The sequence below is a fragment of the Pan troglodytes genome, chromosome 5 (genome assembly GCF_028858775.2).
Source record: "Pan troglodytes isolate AG18354 chromosome 5, NHGRI_mPanTro3-v2.0_pri, whole genome shotgun sequence".
Classification (NCBI taxonomy): domain Eukaryota; kingdom Metazoa; phylum Chordata; class Mammalia; order Primates; family Hominidae; genus Pan; species Pan troglodytes.
Genome location: NC_072403.2, coordinates 75,882,711 through 75,899,799, shown reverse-complemented (window position 1 = coordinate 75,899,799; position 17,089 = coordinate 75,882,711). Strand labels below are relative to the sequence as shown.

The window sequence follows — 17,089 nt, the reverse complement described above, 5'->3', positions numbered from 1 at the left end:
GATCCTGCTTCTACCTACATCAAAGATCTTAAGCCACTAGCTGAGTGGTTTAAGAGCCAGTATGTCAGAATATAGTGCAGAGTGATGAAATTGAGCTTGACGTGATCCTACAATATGTCTTGAAAGCCCTGAGCAGATACAAAATGTTAATGGAATTTTTATGAAGAGAGGGATGTACATGCAGCTCCATGAGAGACAGAATATGCTGGGATAAGTGATACCAACAAAAAAAATAGTGAATTTAAGGCACAACCCCAGTGACTAAAAACAAAATGTTTTCTGAAGGAAGACTACAATATCATGGTGAATTTTGGGGAAAACCATAAATACAAGCAACAGGCTTATATAATATCTCCTACTTTCTCCTCTTAGGCATAAATTACAAAAGAAAATATATACAAAATAAAAGCAATTACATAAGATATAAAATCAATGTTATTTGTGCATTGGTGTTTTTAAAAGATCAGAACACAAAATAGGCTACACTATAAATTTGTTTTCTGTAAAACTATCCATGAGGTCTTAACAGAATTGGTGATTATAATGGCTAGGTTAATTAAATGTCTATTCAAAGTATAGAGACTGGAATGTGGAAGGAAGCAATCAAGGGTAAAAGTCTTACTAACTGGGTCAGTTTTGAACACCCAACATGAAGTAGTTCAATTCTAATGTGGACGAGATAGTCTTGGGCAGTGTGATCACTCCAGTGAGTGTTCTAGAAGTACGAAGGCACCTAGAAGTTTCTCTCTTTGTATATAACTCCTTTGTATATAAAGTACCCCCTTTAGGTACTTGTAGACTGCTTTGGGGAAAATGAAATTATAACCTGAAGGAATATAGTACAACAGTGAAAATTAGGCATCAATAATTGGCACTGTACAGTGGGAGCTAGGTTCCAGCTGAAATGCAAACGTGGTTGAAACATACTAGTACACTTCTACAGAAATAAAAGTTAGCAGACAAGGAAGGAAAGGGGCCTATGGAAAAAAATTAATCCTGGAATTTAAACAGTTTTGTGTTGCCACGGTAACTTAGACCTAAAAATAGAATAAAGTTGTCTGGTTGGCATTTTGGAGAATAGAGTCATAAAGATTTGCAAGTCAAATTTATAATATATAAGATTGTATCAGAAAAGGAGTTTGCTTTAGGATAGCAGCCTCATGGAAATTAGATGAAAACTAGCAAATCTATCAGTAAGGCTTATCTCAGTCTCATCTCAAACAGGAAACGGCTGGGCTTGATATTGTCTAAGAACTTGAATCCTCCTATTGGTTAAAGGAGAACTTTCTAGACTTCTCTGGTAATCAAGACAATTATAAGAAAAGTAAGATGAGAAGATGGTTACTCAAATCAAGAAGGACGATAAACTTGCATGGTCTTGTTTTGACCATGAAAAAATTTTAGAGAATAGTAGTGCTGAAAGTGTCAAAAGGATGAGGGAAGAATATCAACTAAAAAAAAAAATCAATTTTGAGTTCATTACTAAAATATTATAGACATAAATAATACTGGAATTGCAAAAAGGTTATAACCTGAAAAAACACATTCTTTGAAATTATTTCCAGACTTAAAAATCTTTGGAGAGTTTCAGAAAATTGATTGGAATCAGTTTTAAATCCTGTAGGATTCACTCAAGCATATGGCCTTACCAAATGAATGTATCAGCTTCTTCAAGAACTCCAGAGATTAGTGGTTTTCTGCAGAGAAGATTGGACTAGCTGCTTTCCTCATGCTGTGTTTCATGGTAGTTCACACTCAGAAGTGAATTTTACATCTTAGGATCCATACAACTCCTCTTCATTAACATAATTTACTGGGTTTAGAACAGTTTTCTTAAAGTGGTTCACAGATCAGCAGTGTAAGGATCACCCCCGACATACTGGACGCTAGAGCTACCAACTGAGAAACTCCTAACGTGGGGCCAATAACTGGTGTTGTAACAAGACCTCCAGGTAATTCTACTAACCTAACGTTTGTGATCCTCTGGGCTGGAGATACAGAGACTGACATTTAATCTGGAAATTTGACCGTAAGGCTAAAACTTCCAAAAATGTGATGGGGATCAGGGAAATAAAAGGTGATTATACTTGATATAAAAGCCATGGTTACGTTGTTTTTAAAATGTTAACAAATGCCTTCAGAAAGCACATGAGTTTGGAGATGGAGGGAGAGAAAGCAAATGGAGGGGGGAAAAGAGACAGCAAGGAGAAATCAAATGGAAAGGGAGAAAGGGAAGGAGGAGGATCATATGATGGGGAGAGAAACCAGGTGGAAACGGAGAAATCAGATGGGAAGAATTCAAGATGAAGGGAGATACAACTAACAGAAGGAACCAGATAGAGGAAGAGAAGGGGGCTGGAGAGAAAGAGGGGCATCTACTTTAAACTGCCCCCAAAAGATTCCACTTTTAGTGGGATTAACTCTGCATCCCTGGGAAAGTTTAGGCAGATCAGTTCCTTTACTTCTCACCGTGTGAAGAGTTTAGAAGTAGGACTGAACTGAGGAAAGCCAGAGGATTTTTTATAATTCAGTGGAAAGAAAAAGACACAATAGAAAATACGGGCCTTGCTTATAATATGGGCCTGTGAAGCTTGTGTTGGGTTTAATTTGAAAAGTGAAAGAAACATAATAGCGTTTAACCCCACCTGGAGAAGTAGGCCATACCAATTTTATATTATACTCCAGTAATAAGTATTATGTATATATGTGGTAAAACTATATAGTTTATATACAATATATATTTAATGATCATATAATGTACAACCAATATAGAGTTGATATATAAAATAATAGATGATTCATTGATCATGTTTGCAAATACACATATGTATTTAGCCATGCAAAAGGATTATGGCAAATTACATATTCTATTAGTAATGGCATTATGCAGAGTTAAATTCATTCTTTCTTTTATGTAAAATTACTACTTAACTATATATTTACTGATATTTGGAAGATTGTTAAAGAAATGATATATATCTATTTTCTAAGACAGACACCTATATTTTAACAATGCTAGCACATTTATGCAATTTTATTTTTACTTAGAATATGTTTGAGTGTGAAGTAATATGACCAACTTTTTAGTAAGCTTACCAGAATTTTTGCGCTCAAATTTATTTTTGCCTTAAAATAGCTAATCTGGATGGCTATACATTTATTCCAATGATATCACCATTTCCATTTTTGGAATTTATCTTTAAATTGCTTCCAAAACCTTCAACATATTACTTTAAATACCAAGCAGGGAAAATATTTTTCATGTTACGATGAAAATCCAAATAACTTTTCGAATTGGGTCTGCTTAATAAAATGGAATATCCAACTGGACAAAACTTAAAAAATGTTGTTTTATAAGTGATAATGTAATTGTTTTTCTGTATGGCCACTGTTCTGATTTTATAAGGTAATCATAATAAGTTTGAAATTACTATAAATAATTATATCAATGTAAGACCAATCAGAAAAATGTCAAGTAATTAAATTTGAATGCTTAATTTCTGATATTTAACCTTAAAAGCTGCCTTATTACTACACTGAATCTTGTTCTCTATGACTGTACAGAGAAAATAGTATGTTTGTGACTTCACTTTTTCTTAAATGTTATTAACGTCACGGCATCAAACTGACCTAGACAATACTGAAACCAAATTTTATTCTTAAACTAGAAAAAATTGTCACTCCATGTGCTTATGCAGCCAAACAAAAGGTTGAAATGCAGTACTAAGCTGTTTAGGCAAAATTATTTGGAGCTTATGGCTGCCTGCTTTTCCCTTCAGACCTTTGACATATACCATCATATTCCCAATGCTTCAGCCTGACCTTATTAGTCTTATTTGCATGAGCAAGGCTGTGTAGTCAGATTAAATTGCCCAAAGAAGCAATCCTATTATTCAAGTGAATGCATTTTTTTTTTACTTTGCCAAATAAGAAATGAGACAACAATACCAATCAATAGACACATTTGAGATATATCAAATAAATATATTAACAACATTATTTACTAGAAAATTTAATTTATCAGGAAAAAAAAAAACTTGCCTTTAAATCCTGGGACACACTTGCAGAAGAAATATCCCCTTAAATGTGTACTAGTTGTTCCATTTTTGCAGGACGAAGATTTGCAGTCTTCAGTATCTATCTCACAGATGTTCCTTTCGTATCTTTGCAGACCGCTACAGTTACAATTGTGCGAAAGGGCCAGGCAGAGGCTATGCACTGATATACTCTGGTTCCCTAAGCAATAGTCAACATTGACAACACACAATCTGCCAATGTAACTAAGAGAACAGCTGCATCTGAAACACAGAAAAATGAAAAACCCAATTAGTCATATACTTTATTTTGATATATTTAAGTATTTAAATCACACATTTATTTAAAAACACAGAAATAAATATTTAATGAAGATAGTTGTGGGGTGCATTTAAAAAATATTTTCATAAAGTGTCCATTCTTGGCAAAATTACTTTTGATTACTGTGCAGAATTATGAGTGAAAATAACTTTGGTGCTGAATATATCTAGTCTCAAAAACATATTCTGCCACTTAATTGCTATGTTAGCTGGGATAACATCATGAACTCTGCCTATGCTAATGTGTGTGTGTGTGTGTGTATTCATATATTATTAGGTTGGTGCAAAAGTAATGGCGGTTTTTGTCATTGAAAGTAATGGAAAAAAATCACAATTACTTTTGTAACAACTATATATATATACATATATATAAGATTATTCAAACTCAGTTTGTCACTCAGTGCAATTATTTAAGATGTAGCTGTAAGGCAATGCCAGGTATTCTTATACTATTCTTTAAATCTATAATATTTTGAATTTTAAAATATCTGTACTCTTGAATACATGAACATAATTCATGCATTCATTATTTTAGTTTTTTAGATACATTTTTAATGAATTTGCAAATTTCGACGAGATTTTCCCATAGTAATTTCAATTTATCCAATATATTTTTCTAGTAGTTTTTTACATAGTTTTCTTGTAAGTGAAGACAATTGTGAAATAGTCTGCAATTTATGTAAATGTATTTTAAATATGTTTTAGGTTTAATGCTGAGAACTATGTTGGCTATCAACAAAAGTGGGGATATTTTTCTGGAGTTAGAGAGACAAAGATTTTTCACTTTTTTCTTCCTTTCAAATACAGAGGTGCACAGAAACACACACACATCTGTTCAAGGCCTAATTTATTTGATCATTATACATTGAACAACTTTTCTTGGGTTCCTCTATATCTAGGCATAGTTATAAGTTATTAATATAAATTCTTAGATCATTTTAATATAATAATACATTATATAATATATCCATATGCATTTCTTTGAATATTTTATATACATACATAATTGAAAAAGAAAGCAAAAGATGAAAAAAAATTAAAGTATCATGATTTTCAAGAATTCTTTACCAAGCATTCAAAGGGCACTTAACATTAGCATATAAATATGTCAATGGGCTGAGAAAAGCAATGTCAAATCACTTTGCTTGTTATTATTAATACAAATTAACCTACTGAACCTAAGTCATTACACTTATAACTGTATATGACGGTAAGTGTTTGGAGCCAGCAAAAATGTTAAAGGTGAATTAGTTCAAGCCTTTCTTCTTGTAGTTGTAAAGAACTTAGCCATTTAATGCAATTTGTCAAGGATCACTGAGATTATTAATGGTAGGAAGTGTAGTGGATGCTTTGATGTGTTCAAATCACTGGTCTTGGAGAGAAAACTTTGGTTTTAATTCTTTTCAAACATGTATTAAACAAATACATTTGTGCCTGTTTTCCTCATCTGCAAAATTCTCAGTTGCACATCTATTTCACAGAAGAGTATTGAATGCATATTTTACTGGGCAAGTAACTGTTACCTACTATATCAAACACCCTTCCAACAAAGTTACCTGAAATAAAATCATAGAACACAGTTACTTCCCTTCAATACCTTTCCTCTTCTCCCTCCACATACAGAAAAAGAAAAAAAAACCTAGGTAAATTCAAAACAACTGCCACATGGCAAAAAATTGTTGGCCTGTGCTAGGCCTTGTTTAACCGTATCTTTGTAAATTGTTAATAGTGCTCTTTCACTTTTAACAGTGTTCTGATTGGGGTGGTAGATTACATGGGGCCCTATGTATAATGCCAAGATTATTACATAGTTCTGTGCCTCTACTATGCAAGCTTTAGTCATAATGCTGTTTGTTATTCCATGAAAATGAAAAGAAAATTTTAGAAAGTTCCTTCCTAAATGAACAGGATATCCTGTACAAGAATACGAAGGCATATCTTTATAATTCTTCCTGAGCTAATCTCTAGTTTATTAAATCTCAATAAAGGCATCAAGAGGTAGACTCTAAATTATATATGGGAAGCTTACGGCATTGAGAATATTTTTGAAAATTAAGAGTAATATGGAAGTACTAGCTCAGATACTATAACAAACAAAAACTGTACTAATTGAAAGAGAGTTTGCCACTTAACTATTAGGATCTTGCTTAAGTCTCTAATCTGAGCTGTGTGGAGATAGTGACACCTTTTATTAAGAGGAAGATTTAATAGGAGAAAATTTGGGGTAGAAACTAGGAATCTGCATTTGGCCATAGCAAATTTGAAATGGTAATTGACCTATTTTTATATTTCATTATATTTCATGTATTTTTATATTGACCTCTTGATGTTTGTTTTATTGAGCTTTAATGTCCTCAAGAGAATACTTTTTCTTGTGTACTCGTCTTTTTAAAATTTGACGAGTTGTGGTTAGAGCAACAACCTACTTGTTCCCAATTTTTGAATTTTTCAAATTTTATTTTTGACACAACTTAGGCACATTCCCTTATTGTTTAGCATTACCATTTCTATATCAACCTTCCTACAATACAAACCTACCTACACATACATATTTTTATATATATATATATTTAAATTCTCAAAAATGATTATATCTTAGTAATATATAATGCTCTGAAATTTTATCTTTCCATTTAATGATATGTCTGAGATACCAATCCAAATTAGCACATTTTGTTTTCAAAGGTTGCAAATATTCTATTATATGAATGTACCATAATATTTCACCCTCAGAAGGCACTGTAGTTACTATGTGTTTTAATTTGTTGTGTTAATATTTATACAGAAATGGAAGTCCTTGTATAAATATATCAGTGGATTCTATAAAGAGGATCCATAGGATAAATCCCTTGCAAAATTGGCCCTAATCAAAAGGAAATCAAGTGTTTAATTTTAATAGTTCTTATCAAAGCCCTCTCTATAAAGGTTGATGTTCAGAATGCTGGGCTTCCCAAACACTGGAGAGTTCTGCATATCATAAAATGTTTTAGTATTTACCAGTCTGATTAGAAAATCTGTCCTATTTTGCTATGATTTTTATGTGTTTAATTCATGAATTGCACTTTTTTTGCAAAGTTACTGGTCATTTACCTTTTTGTTTTCCTAATAACAACCTATTTTTAGTAATTTTTCTACAATAAATAACATATTTTTAACACTAATTTTATAATTAGCACAAAAGAAAATAAGATATCAACACTTCCTTTTCCTTTGCACCACACCCTTCCCCTGACCCCCCCAAAAAACAACTTGGCAATCTATTGCTTTCTAATGGCCATTGTTTGAAAGCTCATTGGGATGTTCTTAGGAAAGTGTCGCTTCTGATGCATTGGAAGTAGTCCAAAATTTCTGAAATGCCAGGCGTTTTGGTTTTAAATTTATTTCCAAGTTTTAATATTCTGGTTTATTTTAATTTATATTTTCATCAAATACTATGTAAATATTCCTATAATAATGCAAATATTTCTTATAGAATAACTATAGTGTCTTCTGAGGGTCAAATATTACAGTGCGTTTCCATTTCTAACTCATCCTGCCACCTATATATAACTACTTTAAGATGTTTAACTATTTTTGTGTTTTCATTTATCTCAATATTTCCAAATAAAATATTTTACATTTATTACTTAATAAAAAAGCACATTTAAACATTATTCATTGATGTCATCCTATGGAAGAGAAGTATTTACATTTCTTACACTGCTCCTTACCCCAAAACACACACACACACGCACACACACACACAGACACACAGATAAACACACCAAGCCCTTATATCATTCTCCCAATATAAAATTAGGTTAATTTTGTAATAAATTAACATTCATTTTATATAATTATGTGTTTAGTGATATCGTTTGTAGCTGAAAGAGGTCGTATGCATTTACTTTTACAGAACATTTTTGTTTTCCTGGCAGTTTTTAATCACTATATTTTTAGTTTTGTTTACTTATTCTAAGCACCCAGTCATCATTACTTCCCCATGTCCCTCAATATGCAAAATACATTGGATATTCTCTCAGCCTCAGTCTTTTTGTCCTTAGAAATGCCTCTTCTGAATGGGTAGATCCACAGGCTCACTTCATAGTGTTTTCTGGGATGACTCTTCACCTTCATCCTGGGAAGCTTTACCGCCTGTCTTCTGGTTTGGATCCTCAGTTTCCTAAATTCCTCATCTTTTCCTTACTTGACTTCCTATTTTAAGCGAAGCATATTATTTTTAGGTTAGACCTCTTAGAACTAAAAATGTTCACATATTGTAGATCTGAAAACTATTTTTTCTACCTTTTTCTTATTACTTTGAGGGCAGTAGTCTTAAGTTTTGGAGTTTTTTTCAAAAGTTTAACATGCATCTCTTCTTTGTATTTCCTCTGAATTTTCTCCCCACCTTCCAACTGACTTTGGTCTCTGGCTGTGAAGTTAGAGAATTTCTTAACTTACATGGTTATGCTTGACTCTCCACTTATATTGAAAAATAAATCACCAAAAAATATGGTTTGAAATTCCATGTATTCATTGTGAGTGGTTTTCTAGTGACTTTATTGCACTGTGATCAAAGAGACCTGGCTGATTTGTTTAAGAACTCTCTAATTCTCTCAGAGTCTGTATTCTTTAACCTACATCCACTCAGTGACAGTCAGGGGAAGTGGCCTGACCACCCACATTTTTAGAGCAGAATAGGGAAAAATACCTTGTTACCTTTGTTTTGGGAGTAGATTTTTACTTAATTTCTCCTCTGTAGTATTGCACCACATCCCTGGGCTCTGTGTATTGCTCAAGAATGGAACAGGCTGTTCACACAGATAAAAGAGAGAATTCAGGAGTTTAACTGTGTGCTCATAAAGCTTTCAACCAATTCTTTGATTTTCAGCTTTACCATGGTCCCACCCTCAGGAATGACTGATGAGTACAATGCCTGTCTTTCGAGTATTCGGCTTATTTAGTGGCTTCCCCTCTGCTACCAACTTAGTTTGGTGGTTCTAGTCTTTCCTGATCCTTTGCATTTTAAATAATTTTTGTTAGGATGTTAGACATTGTAAATATTTTATTGAAAGTCTAGATTTGGGGCTGGGCGTGGTAACTCATGCCTGTAATCCCAGCACTTTGGGAGGCGGAGGCGGGCAGATCACGAGGTCAGGAGATCGAGACCATCCTGGCTAACACGGTGAAACCCCGTCTCTACCAAAGATATAAGAAATTAGATCTTAGGCATCGCGTCATAGAGGAACTACGTCTTCCAGAACCCTCGCGCCCTGCGTCGTGCTGGCACTTTTACCGGCCGGGCCTTAGAGCGGAGCCTGTAGCCGGGCGCCATCTTTGACGCTGGCAGTCTTGGTTTTCTGCGAGTGCTGCTGCTGCTGGGAGGACGACGGACGGCAGCGGCCAAGCAAGAAGAAAGACGTGGCAGCAAGCGGGAGTCGGGGATAGTGTCATCGGTTCGGGTCCCACGACTTTGGAGCTTGTCTCAAACTCCACATACAGAAAGCCACCGACCTTATTCCGGTATCCTACACCCATTCCCCACCCTCATTACACTCCCACCCCTGGCCCTCAGCGTGGGAGTCAAGAGCAACAGGGACACTTCCGTACTCCTTGTAGGATTGGTGAAACCGTAATGAAGAACACCCCTAAACTCCCATAATCGGTGCGGATTCCTGTGGGGAAGGCCTATAGTGTTGACATCTTCCAGGCCTTGGTTCTGGACCTTGAGAAGGAGGCTGTGGAACTAGAGATAGCGATGCTTTTTAGGATTTGGGGATATTCCCTGCCCAAAAAATTCCTGGAAAATTGACTAGTATTAAGTGTGAAGAAATCTTGAAGACCAGAAATTGGATCTTACTGAAAAACTGATGTTTTTTTTGTTTTTCAGATTATATTGTTCAGCTATGGAAGATGGATTATTTTTCATGATCCTTTGACTCTCAAGTTCATCTTTAAATGAACTTTTTTTTTGTTTTTTTGTTTTGTTTTGTTTTGTTTTTGAGGAGATAACTAACCCTAGCTGTCTCCAGTCTGACAAAGGTTATTTGAATGGACTTAATCTCCCAGTAGTTGGGAGATGTTTTAAAAACACATGCTGTGTTTGAATTGTGGCTGAGAGGTTTTCTTGGCAATGTGAGGAGGAAAATTTTTTCTGCCTCATTATTATTAATTCATGGATTGAGTGTTGGTTCGACCTACAGGCATAATAGATTGGAACTCAGTGAAGACACAGACGTTCCTGTTGAGAGCAACCAGCTAATGATTACAGTTTAAAGACAATTGCTGTGATCAAGTTGTCATTTGGAAGATTAAACCCATTTCACGAGGACTTGGAGCCTTGTCCTTGCTTTGAGGAAGCAGTGGCTTGTTTCAAGAAGCCACTTCTGATCTAAGAATCTACCCAGCATGCCTAATCAAGGAGAAGACTGCTATTTTTTTTTCTATTCTACATGTACCAAAGGTGACAGCTGCCCATTCCGTCACTGTGAAGCTGCACTAGGAAATGAAACTGTTTGCACATTATGGCGAGAAGGGCGCTGTTTTCGACGGGTGTGCAGGTTTCGGCACATGGAGATTGATAAAAAACGCAGTGAAATTCCTTGTTATTGGGAAAATCAGCCAACAGGATGTCAAAAATTAAACTGCGCTTTCCATCACAATAGAGGACGATATGTTGATGGCCTTTTCCTACCTCCGAGCACAACTGTGCCTGAGTCACCAGAAGAGGAAGTGAAGGCTAGCCAACTTTCAGTTCAGCAGAACAAATTGTCTGTCCAGTCCAATCCTTCCCCTCAGCTGCGGAGCGTTATGAAAGTGGAAAGTTCCGAAAATGTTCCTAGCCCCAAGCATCCACCAGTTGTAATTAATGCTGCAGATGATGATGAAGATGATGATGATCAGTTTCCTGAGGAAGGTGATGAAACCAAAACACCTACCCTGCAACCAACTCCTGAAGTTCACAATGGATTACGAGTGACTTCTGTCCGGAAACCTGCAGTCAATATAAAGCAAGGTGAATGTTTGCATTTTGGAATAAAAACTCTTGAGGAAATTAAGTCAGAGAAAATGAAGGAAAAATCTAAGAAGCAAGGTGAGGGTTCTTCAGGAGTTTCCAGTCTTTTGCTCCACCCTGAGCCTGTTCCAGGTCCTGAAAAAGAAAATGTCAGGACTGTGGTGAAGACAGTAACTCTCTCCACCAAACAAGGAGAAGAACCCTTGGTTAGATTGGGTCTTACTGAGAGACTGGGGAAACGAAAATTTTCGGCAGGCGCTGACAGTGATCCTCCATTAAAGCGTAGCCTGGCACAGAGGCTAGGGAAGAAAGTTGAAGCTCCGGAAACTAACACTGACGAAACACCAAAGACAGCTCAAGTTTCCAAGTCTCTTAAGGAGCGATTAGGCATGTCAGCTGATCCAAATAATGAGGACGCAACAGATAAAGTTAATAAAGTTGGTGAGATCCATGTGAAGACATTAGAAGAAATGCTTCTTGAAAGAGCCAGTCAGAAACATGGGGAATCGCAAACTAAACTCAAGACAGAAGGACCTTCAAAAACTGATGATTCTACTTCAGGAGCAAGAAGCTCCTCCACTCTCCGTATCAAAACCTTCTCTGAGGTCCTGGCTGAGGAAGAACATAGGCAGCAGGAAGCAGAGAGACAAAAAAGCAAAAAGGATACAACTTGCATGAAGCTGAAGACTGATAGTGAAATTAAAAAAACAGTAGTTTTGCCACCCATTGTTGCCAGCAAAGGACAATCAGAGGAGCCTGCAGGTAAAACAAAGTCCATGCAGGAGGTGCACATGAAGACGCTGGAAGAAATTAAACTGGAGAAGGCACGGAGGGTGCAGCAGAGCTCTGAGAGCAGCACCAGCTCCCCGTCTCAACATGAGGCCACTCCGGGGGCAAGGTTGCTGCTGCGAGTCACCCAAAGAACATGGAGGAAAGAAGAGAAGATACTTCAGGAAGGAAATGAAGTTGATTTTCAGAGCCGTATTAGAATGGAAGCTACAGAGGCTTCAGTTGAGAGCACAGGAGTTGACATCAGTAAAATTCAAGTCAAGAGATGTGCGACCATGAGAGAGATGCGCATGCGGAAACAGCAGGAGAGGGAAAAATCAGTCTGGACACCTCTTCGGGGAGATGTAGCCTCTTGCAATACCCGAGTGGCAGAGAAACCAGTGCTCACTGCTGTGCCAGGAATCACATGGCACCTGACCAAGCAGCTTCCCACAAAGTCATCCCAGAAGGTGGAGGTGGAAACCTCAGGGATTGCAGACTCATTATTGAATGTGAAATGGGCAGCACAGACCTTGGAAAAAAGGGGTGAAGCGAAACCCAAAGTGAACGTGAAGCAATCTGTGGTTAAAGTTGTGTCATCCCCCAAATTGGCCCCAAAACGTAAGGCAGTGGAGATGCACCTTGCTGTCACTGCCGCTGTGAAGCCACTCAGCTCCAGCAGCGTCCTACAGGAACCCCCAGCCAAAAAGGCAGCTGTGGATGCTGTTGTCCTGCTTGTCTCTGAGGACAAATCAGTCACTGTGCCTGAAGCAGAAAATCCTAGAGACAGTCTTTTTTTCTTTTTCTTTTTCTTTGTCTTTTTTCTTTCTTTCTTTTTTTTAATATACTGTAAGTTTTAGGGTACACGTGCACATTGTGCAGGTTAGTTACATCTGTATACATGTGCCATGCTGGTGCGCTGCACCCACTAACTCGTCATCTAGCAGTAGGTATATCTCCCAGTGCTATCCCTCCCCCCTCCCCCCACCCCACCACAGTCCCCAGAGTGTGATATTCCCCTTCCTGTGTCCATGTGATCTCATTGCTCAATTCCCACCTATGAGTGAGAATATGCGGTGTTTGGTTAGAGACAGTCTTGTGCTGCCTCCAACCCAGTCCTCTTCAGATTCCTCACCCCCGGAGGCGTCTGGCCCTTCCTCATCCCAAATGAGCATGAAAACTCGCCGACTCAGCTCTGCCTCAACAGGAAAGCCCCCACTCTCTGTGGAGGATGATTTTGAGAAACTAACGTGGGAGATTTCAGGAGGCAAATGGGAAGCTGAGGTTGACCTGGATCCTGGGAAAGATGAAGATGACCTTCCGCTTGAGCTATGAGAAATGATTGATAGCTGAAGGTGGTAGTGAGGACACTTTAAAAAAAAAACCGCCAAAAAACTGGACTTAGTTTCATCTATTGTAACATTTACCTGAGACGATCATTTCTTTAGTCTAGAATTTGCCCCAAATCAGAAGTATACCTCTGAATTATCTGTATGTGTCCTGGATTCCTTGGGGTCAGATTTTTAAAGTTACTTTATAACCATTTTGTCCATTTGATGCCATTGTTTATCATCTTTTGAGAAAAAAGTTCTGTCATACCCTTCTCTCCACAAAAAAGAGACTGAGAGGGAGATCAAGTGAAAGGGTGCAAGCAAACTTAGTGACTCCTTGAGGTGTTTGTCAGTTTTGGCTTTTTTCTCCTTTGTTGTATTCTTTATGTCTTGTCTTGATGTACTTAATATTACCTGAGTTTGAAATGGATGAAGACAGCTGCTACCATTAAGGACCAAATTTTATGCTACCACTAAACAAAAATACCCACTCAGTCTGTGTTAAATTGTATGTCTTTGTAAAGGTATTTAGAGATTCAACTAAGCTTTAAAGAGGGCTGAGCAGCTCAGGAAGCCTGTAATGTGGGCATAACTCTTTGGACCTGATCTTGATGCTTCTGCTGCTCTGTTGGCCTCTGAAGAGCAATATCTAATTTATTATTACTGTAATTTTTTAAAAGGCTTTAAAGTGCCTCAGGGGTCCCCTGAAACTAATTTTCTATTTCTGGGATTCCCTGGATTCATTATATGAGATGGTGACATGATTAGAGGAATTCTTTTTTCGTATGAAAATTGTCCCTTTTCTTCTTCAGTACTTGCCTCCTTGCTGGCATTGAATTAACACAGGGACAAAATTTGGTTAATTTTTTATTTCTAATTCTCCCAACAAACCCCTGTTGCCCAGTATTTATGTGGTGGCCTTTAACCACCTGAGGGAAAAAATGAGCTTATTCAAGCTGCCAATATTTATCTATGGGCTGTAGCAGTACACCGAATTGTACTGTGCCAGGGATATTGAGATGCTCTGGGGGTGTATTGTATACCTGCCAGTTTTCTTCATTTCTGAATTGAGTTTTCTTTTCTTGATGTTGGTTTCCTTCATATCACCTCAAGGTTTAGATTTGTGAAGGAATAAGCATGACGGAAATAATAGTCTTGAAAGGAGATATGTTGTATATAATCAGAAGGAAGAGGAAGGAAGGATTTACCCATTTTGATATTTTGCTGTAGGTGGCCAGTTTTGTTTCTCATAGGGAAATCTGACCCACCTGTCATGTTGGCTCCTAAGGAACTGCTGTTGTAAGCGGCTCATCAAGAGTTGAACTTCACGTAGCCTTGTTGGGAATATGGAAAAGGAAGAAAGCCACAGGACTGCCCATTCAGTCTTGTTAAGATTGGGATGATTCTGCACAAGCAAAAATGACTTGAAATTTATGTATCGACACACCTCTAGCAATCCATCTTCAGCTGAATGAATGTTGTATGATAGCCCTTCTCCAAAGCAGGGGTAGAATGTTCAGGTTTCACCACGGATTTTCTACTTATTTCGCTTTTGGAATCAGCTTACAGATTCCAGGTCCCTTTTGTATATATTCTTTATTCTTTTGCTTTTTTAAAAAATAAACTTGTATTAGTCAATGTTTCATGTTCCGCATTATTTGAACCATTTGCCCTTACAGAAAGAGAAATACTTGTTTGTGTTTTAAATACAACCGATGTAGGAAAAAAAAAAAGAAAGAAAGAAAGAAAGAAAGAAATTAGCCAGGCGTGGTGGTGGGTGCCTGTAGTCCCAGCTACTTGGGAGGCTGAGGCAGGAGAATGGCGTGAACCTGGGAGGCGGAGGTTGCAGTGAGCTGAGATCGTGCCACTGCACTCCAGCCTGGGCAGCAGAGCAAGAGTCCGTCTCAAAAAAAAAAAAAAAAAAAAAGAAAGTCTAGATTTTGTAGTCTTCCTCTGGAAAGCCGAATTTTGTTTTGCCGGGGAGTTCAGTTACTTACCATTCAACCTGATCCTTTTTAAGCGTATTTTTAAGTTTGGGAGTATGCGTCTAGAGTAAGTTTTTCTTTAGGGCTAATTTAATTATCCTTTTGAAGCACGCCTCTTCAGGAGGCTCGAGGAAATATTCAGGGTGGTCAGCAATGCCTCCATTCTGGCCGGCTGCAACTCAACCCCCAGCTCACAAATCCCAGTAGCTGTTTTTGCCTGGCCTCATAGAGTTTCATTTCATGCATATGTAGCCTAATATTCAATGAAGGACTCAGGATAGCTGCCTGTATAGATTTCTGGAGTTCTTTCTCTCTGTGCCTCACATTTCAGCTCTTTTAGCTCCTTTAACTCTGATCTCTGTCTATTAAATTCAGTAAGTTGGATCTGCCTTGTCATGGTTCCTCCTCTCTTACTGCAGTCTTGGAAGTGCCTACATCCAGAAAGCCATGTTGGTTATAGGGCTTACCTCATTTCTTTTCCTGTTCTGAAGACTCACACTTCTGTGCTGTGTCTGTTTTCTAACGTCTGAAAACAGCTGTCTCATGTATTTTGTCCAATTTCCTAGCTGTTTACAGCAGAGAGACAGATTTGGTACCAGTTATTCTATCACATTGAGAAGTGACAGTCCCTAAACTTGCTCTAAACATGTTTAGATTTAATGTGAACAACTAATGTTTCCATTTTCAGTTTCTCTTAGCAGTTTTCACGAGCTTCAATCCGTTAATTCTCAAATACATCCATAAATCACTTGGAATATCTTAATGCATTGTATGAAAGATAATTCCTCCTCTGTACCCATCATCAGCACTCTTCCTTTAAATTGTGGGATATGTTTTTCTGAGACTGTGGCTTTAGCGTGTACGAGAAAAATTCAGTTGTTATCCCCTCATTTTGGGGAGTAAAAATCATAAGAACGAGGAGCATTATAGTATCTAATCTTGTCCAACAAAAACCTAGGTAACTTTGGAAGTTTTCTTCTCTCTCCCCCACTCTCCCACTTCTATGTGTGTATAAGTGTGTTTACTGAATAAAGAGCCTTTTATTTTTATTTATTTATTTATTTATTTGAGATGATGTCTCACTGTCATCCAGGCTGGAGTGCAGTGGTGTGATCTCAGCTCACTGCAGCCTCCACCTCCCGGGTTCAAGCGATTCTTCTGCCTCAGCCTCCCTAGCAGTTGGGACAGACTACAGGCACATCCCACCACGCCCAGCTAATTTTTTGTATTTTTATTAGAGACAGGGTTTCACTTGTTGGCCAGGCTGGTCTTGAACTCCTGACCTCAGGTGATCCACCTGCCTTGGCCTCCCAAAGTGCTAGAATTACAGGCGTGAGCCACTGCCTCAGGCTGAATAAAGAGCCTTTTAGATAATGTCTTGCCTGACAAGTTTAAAACAACTTTCTTACCAGATATGCCATAATAAAAATCTCCAAGAAATTTTCCTTAGGCTACATCTCAATGGGCCATTTAATACTATATCAATAAACTTTATTACATAATAAGATCTTGGTGTTTATCAGAAAGGGATTTGAGCCAGGGTGTTTTAAGTTGATTAGTATCTTGAGTGAGAAAGATCTCTGTTTTCATTAGCCTTCTCAGAAAAAATTCCCCCTATTTATCAGGAATGCAAATGTTTCAGATTGAAGTGGGTAC

The 17,089-nt window shown here is 37.4% G+C and overlaps 1 protein-coding gene and 1 long non-coding RNA gene across 2 annotated transcripts; one reads left to right on the top strand and one right to left on the bottom strand.

Annotated features, from left to right (window-relative positions):
- Nucleotides 1–4,209: 4,209 nt before the first annotated feature.
- LOC129144278 (uncharacterized) lies at nt 4,210–9,151 on the bottom strand. The gene is made up of 3 exons (XR_008548553.2): nt 9,054–9,151; nt 8,361–8,549; nt 4,210–4,298 (listed from the first exon to the last, which is right to left on the bottom strand). It is a non-coding gene; the product is annotated as an uncharacterized LOC129144278 (long non-coding RNA).
- A 468-nt stretch (nt 9,152–9,619) lies between these two features.
- LOC112209478 (zinc finger CCCH domain-containing protein 11C-like) lies at nt 9,620–15,086 on the top strand. The gene is made up of 2 exons (XM_054685960.2): nt 9,620–9,857; nt 10,225–15,086. Exon 2 carries the CDS (start codon nt 10,743–10,745, stop codon nt 12,975–12,977), a length of 2,235 nt encoding a protein of 744 aa, XP_054541935.1. The 5' UTR covers nt 9,620–9,857; nt 10,225–10,742; the 3' UTR covers nt 12,978–15,086.
- Nucleotides 15,087–17,089: the final 2,003 nt, after the last annotated feature.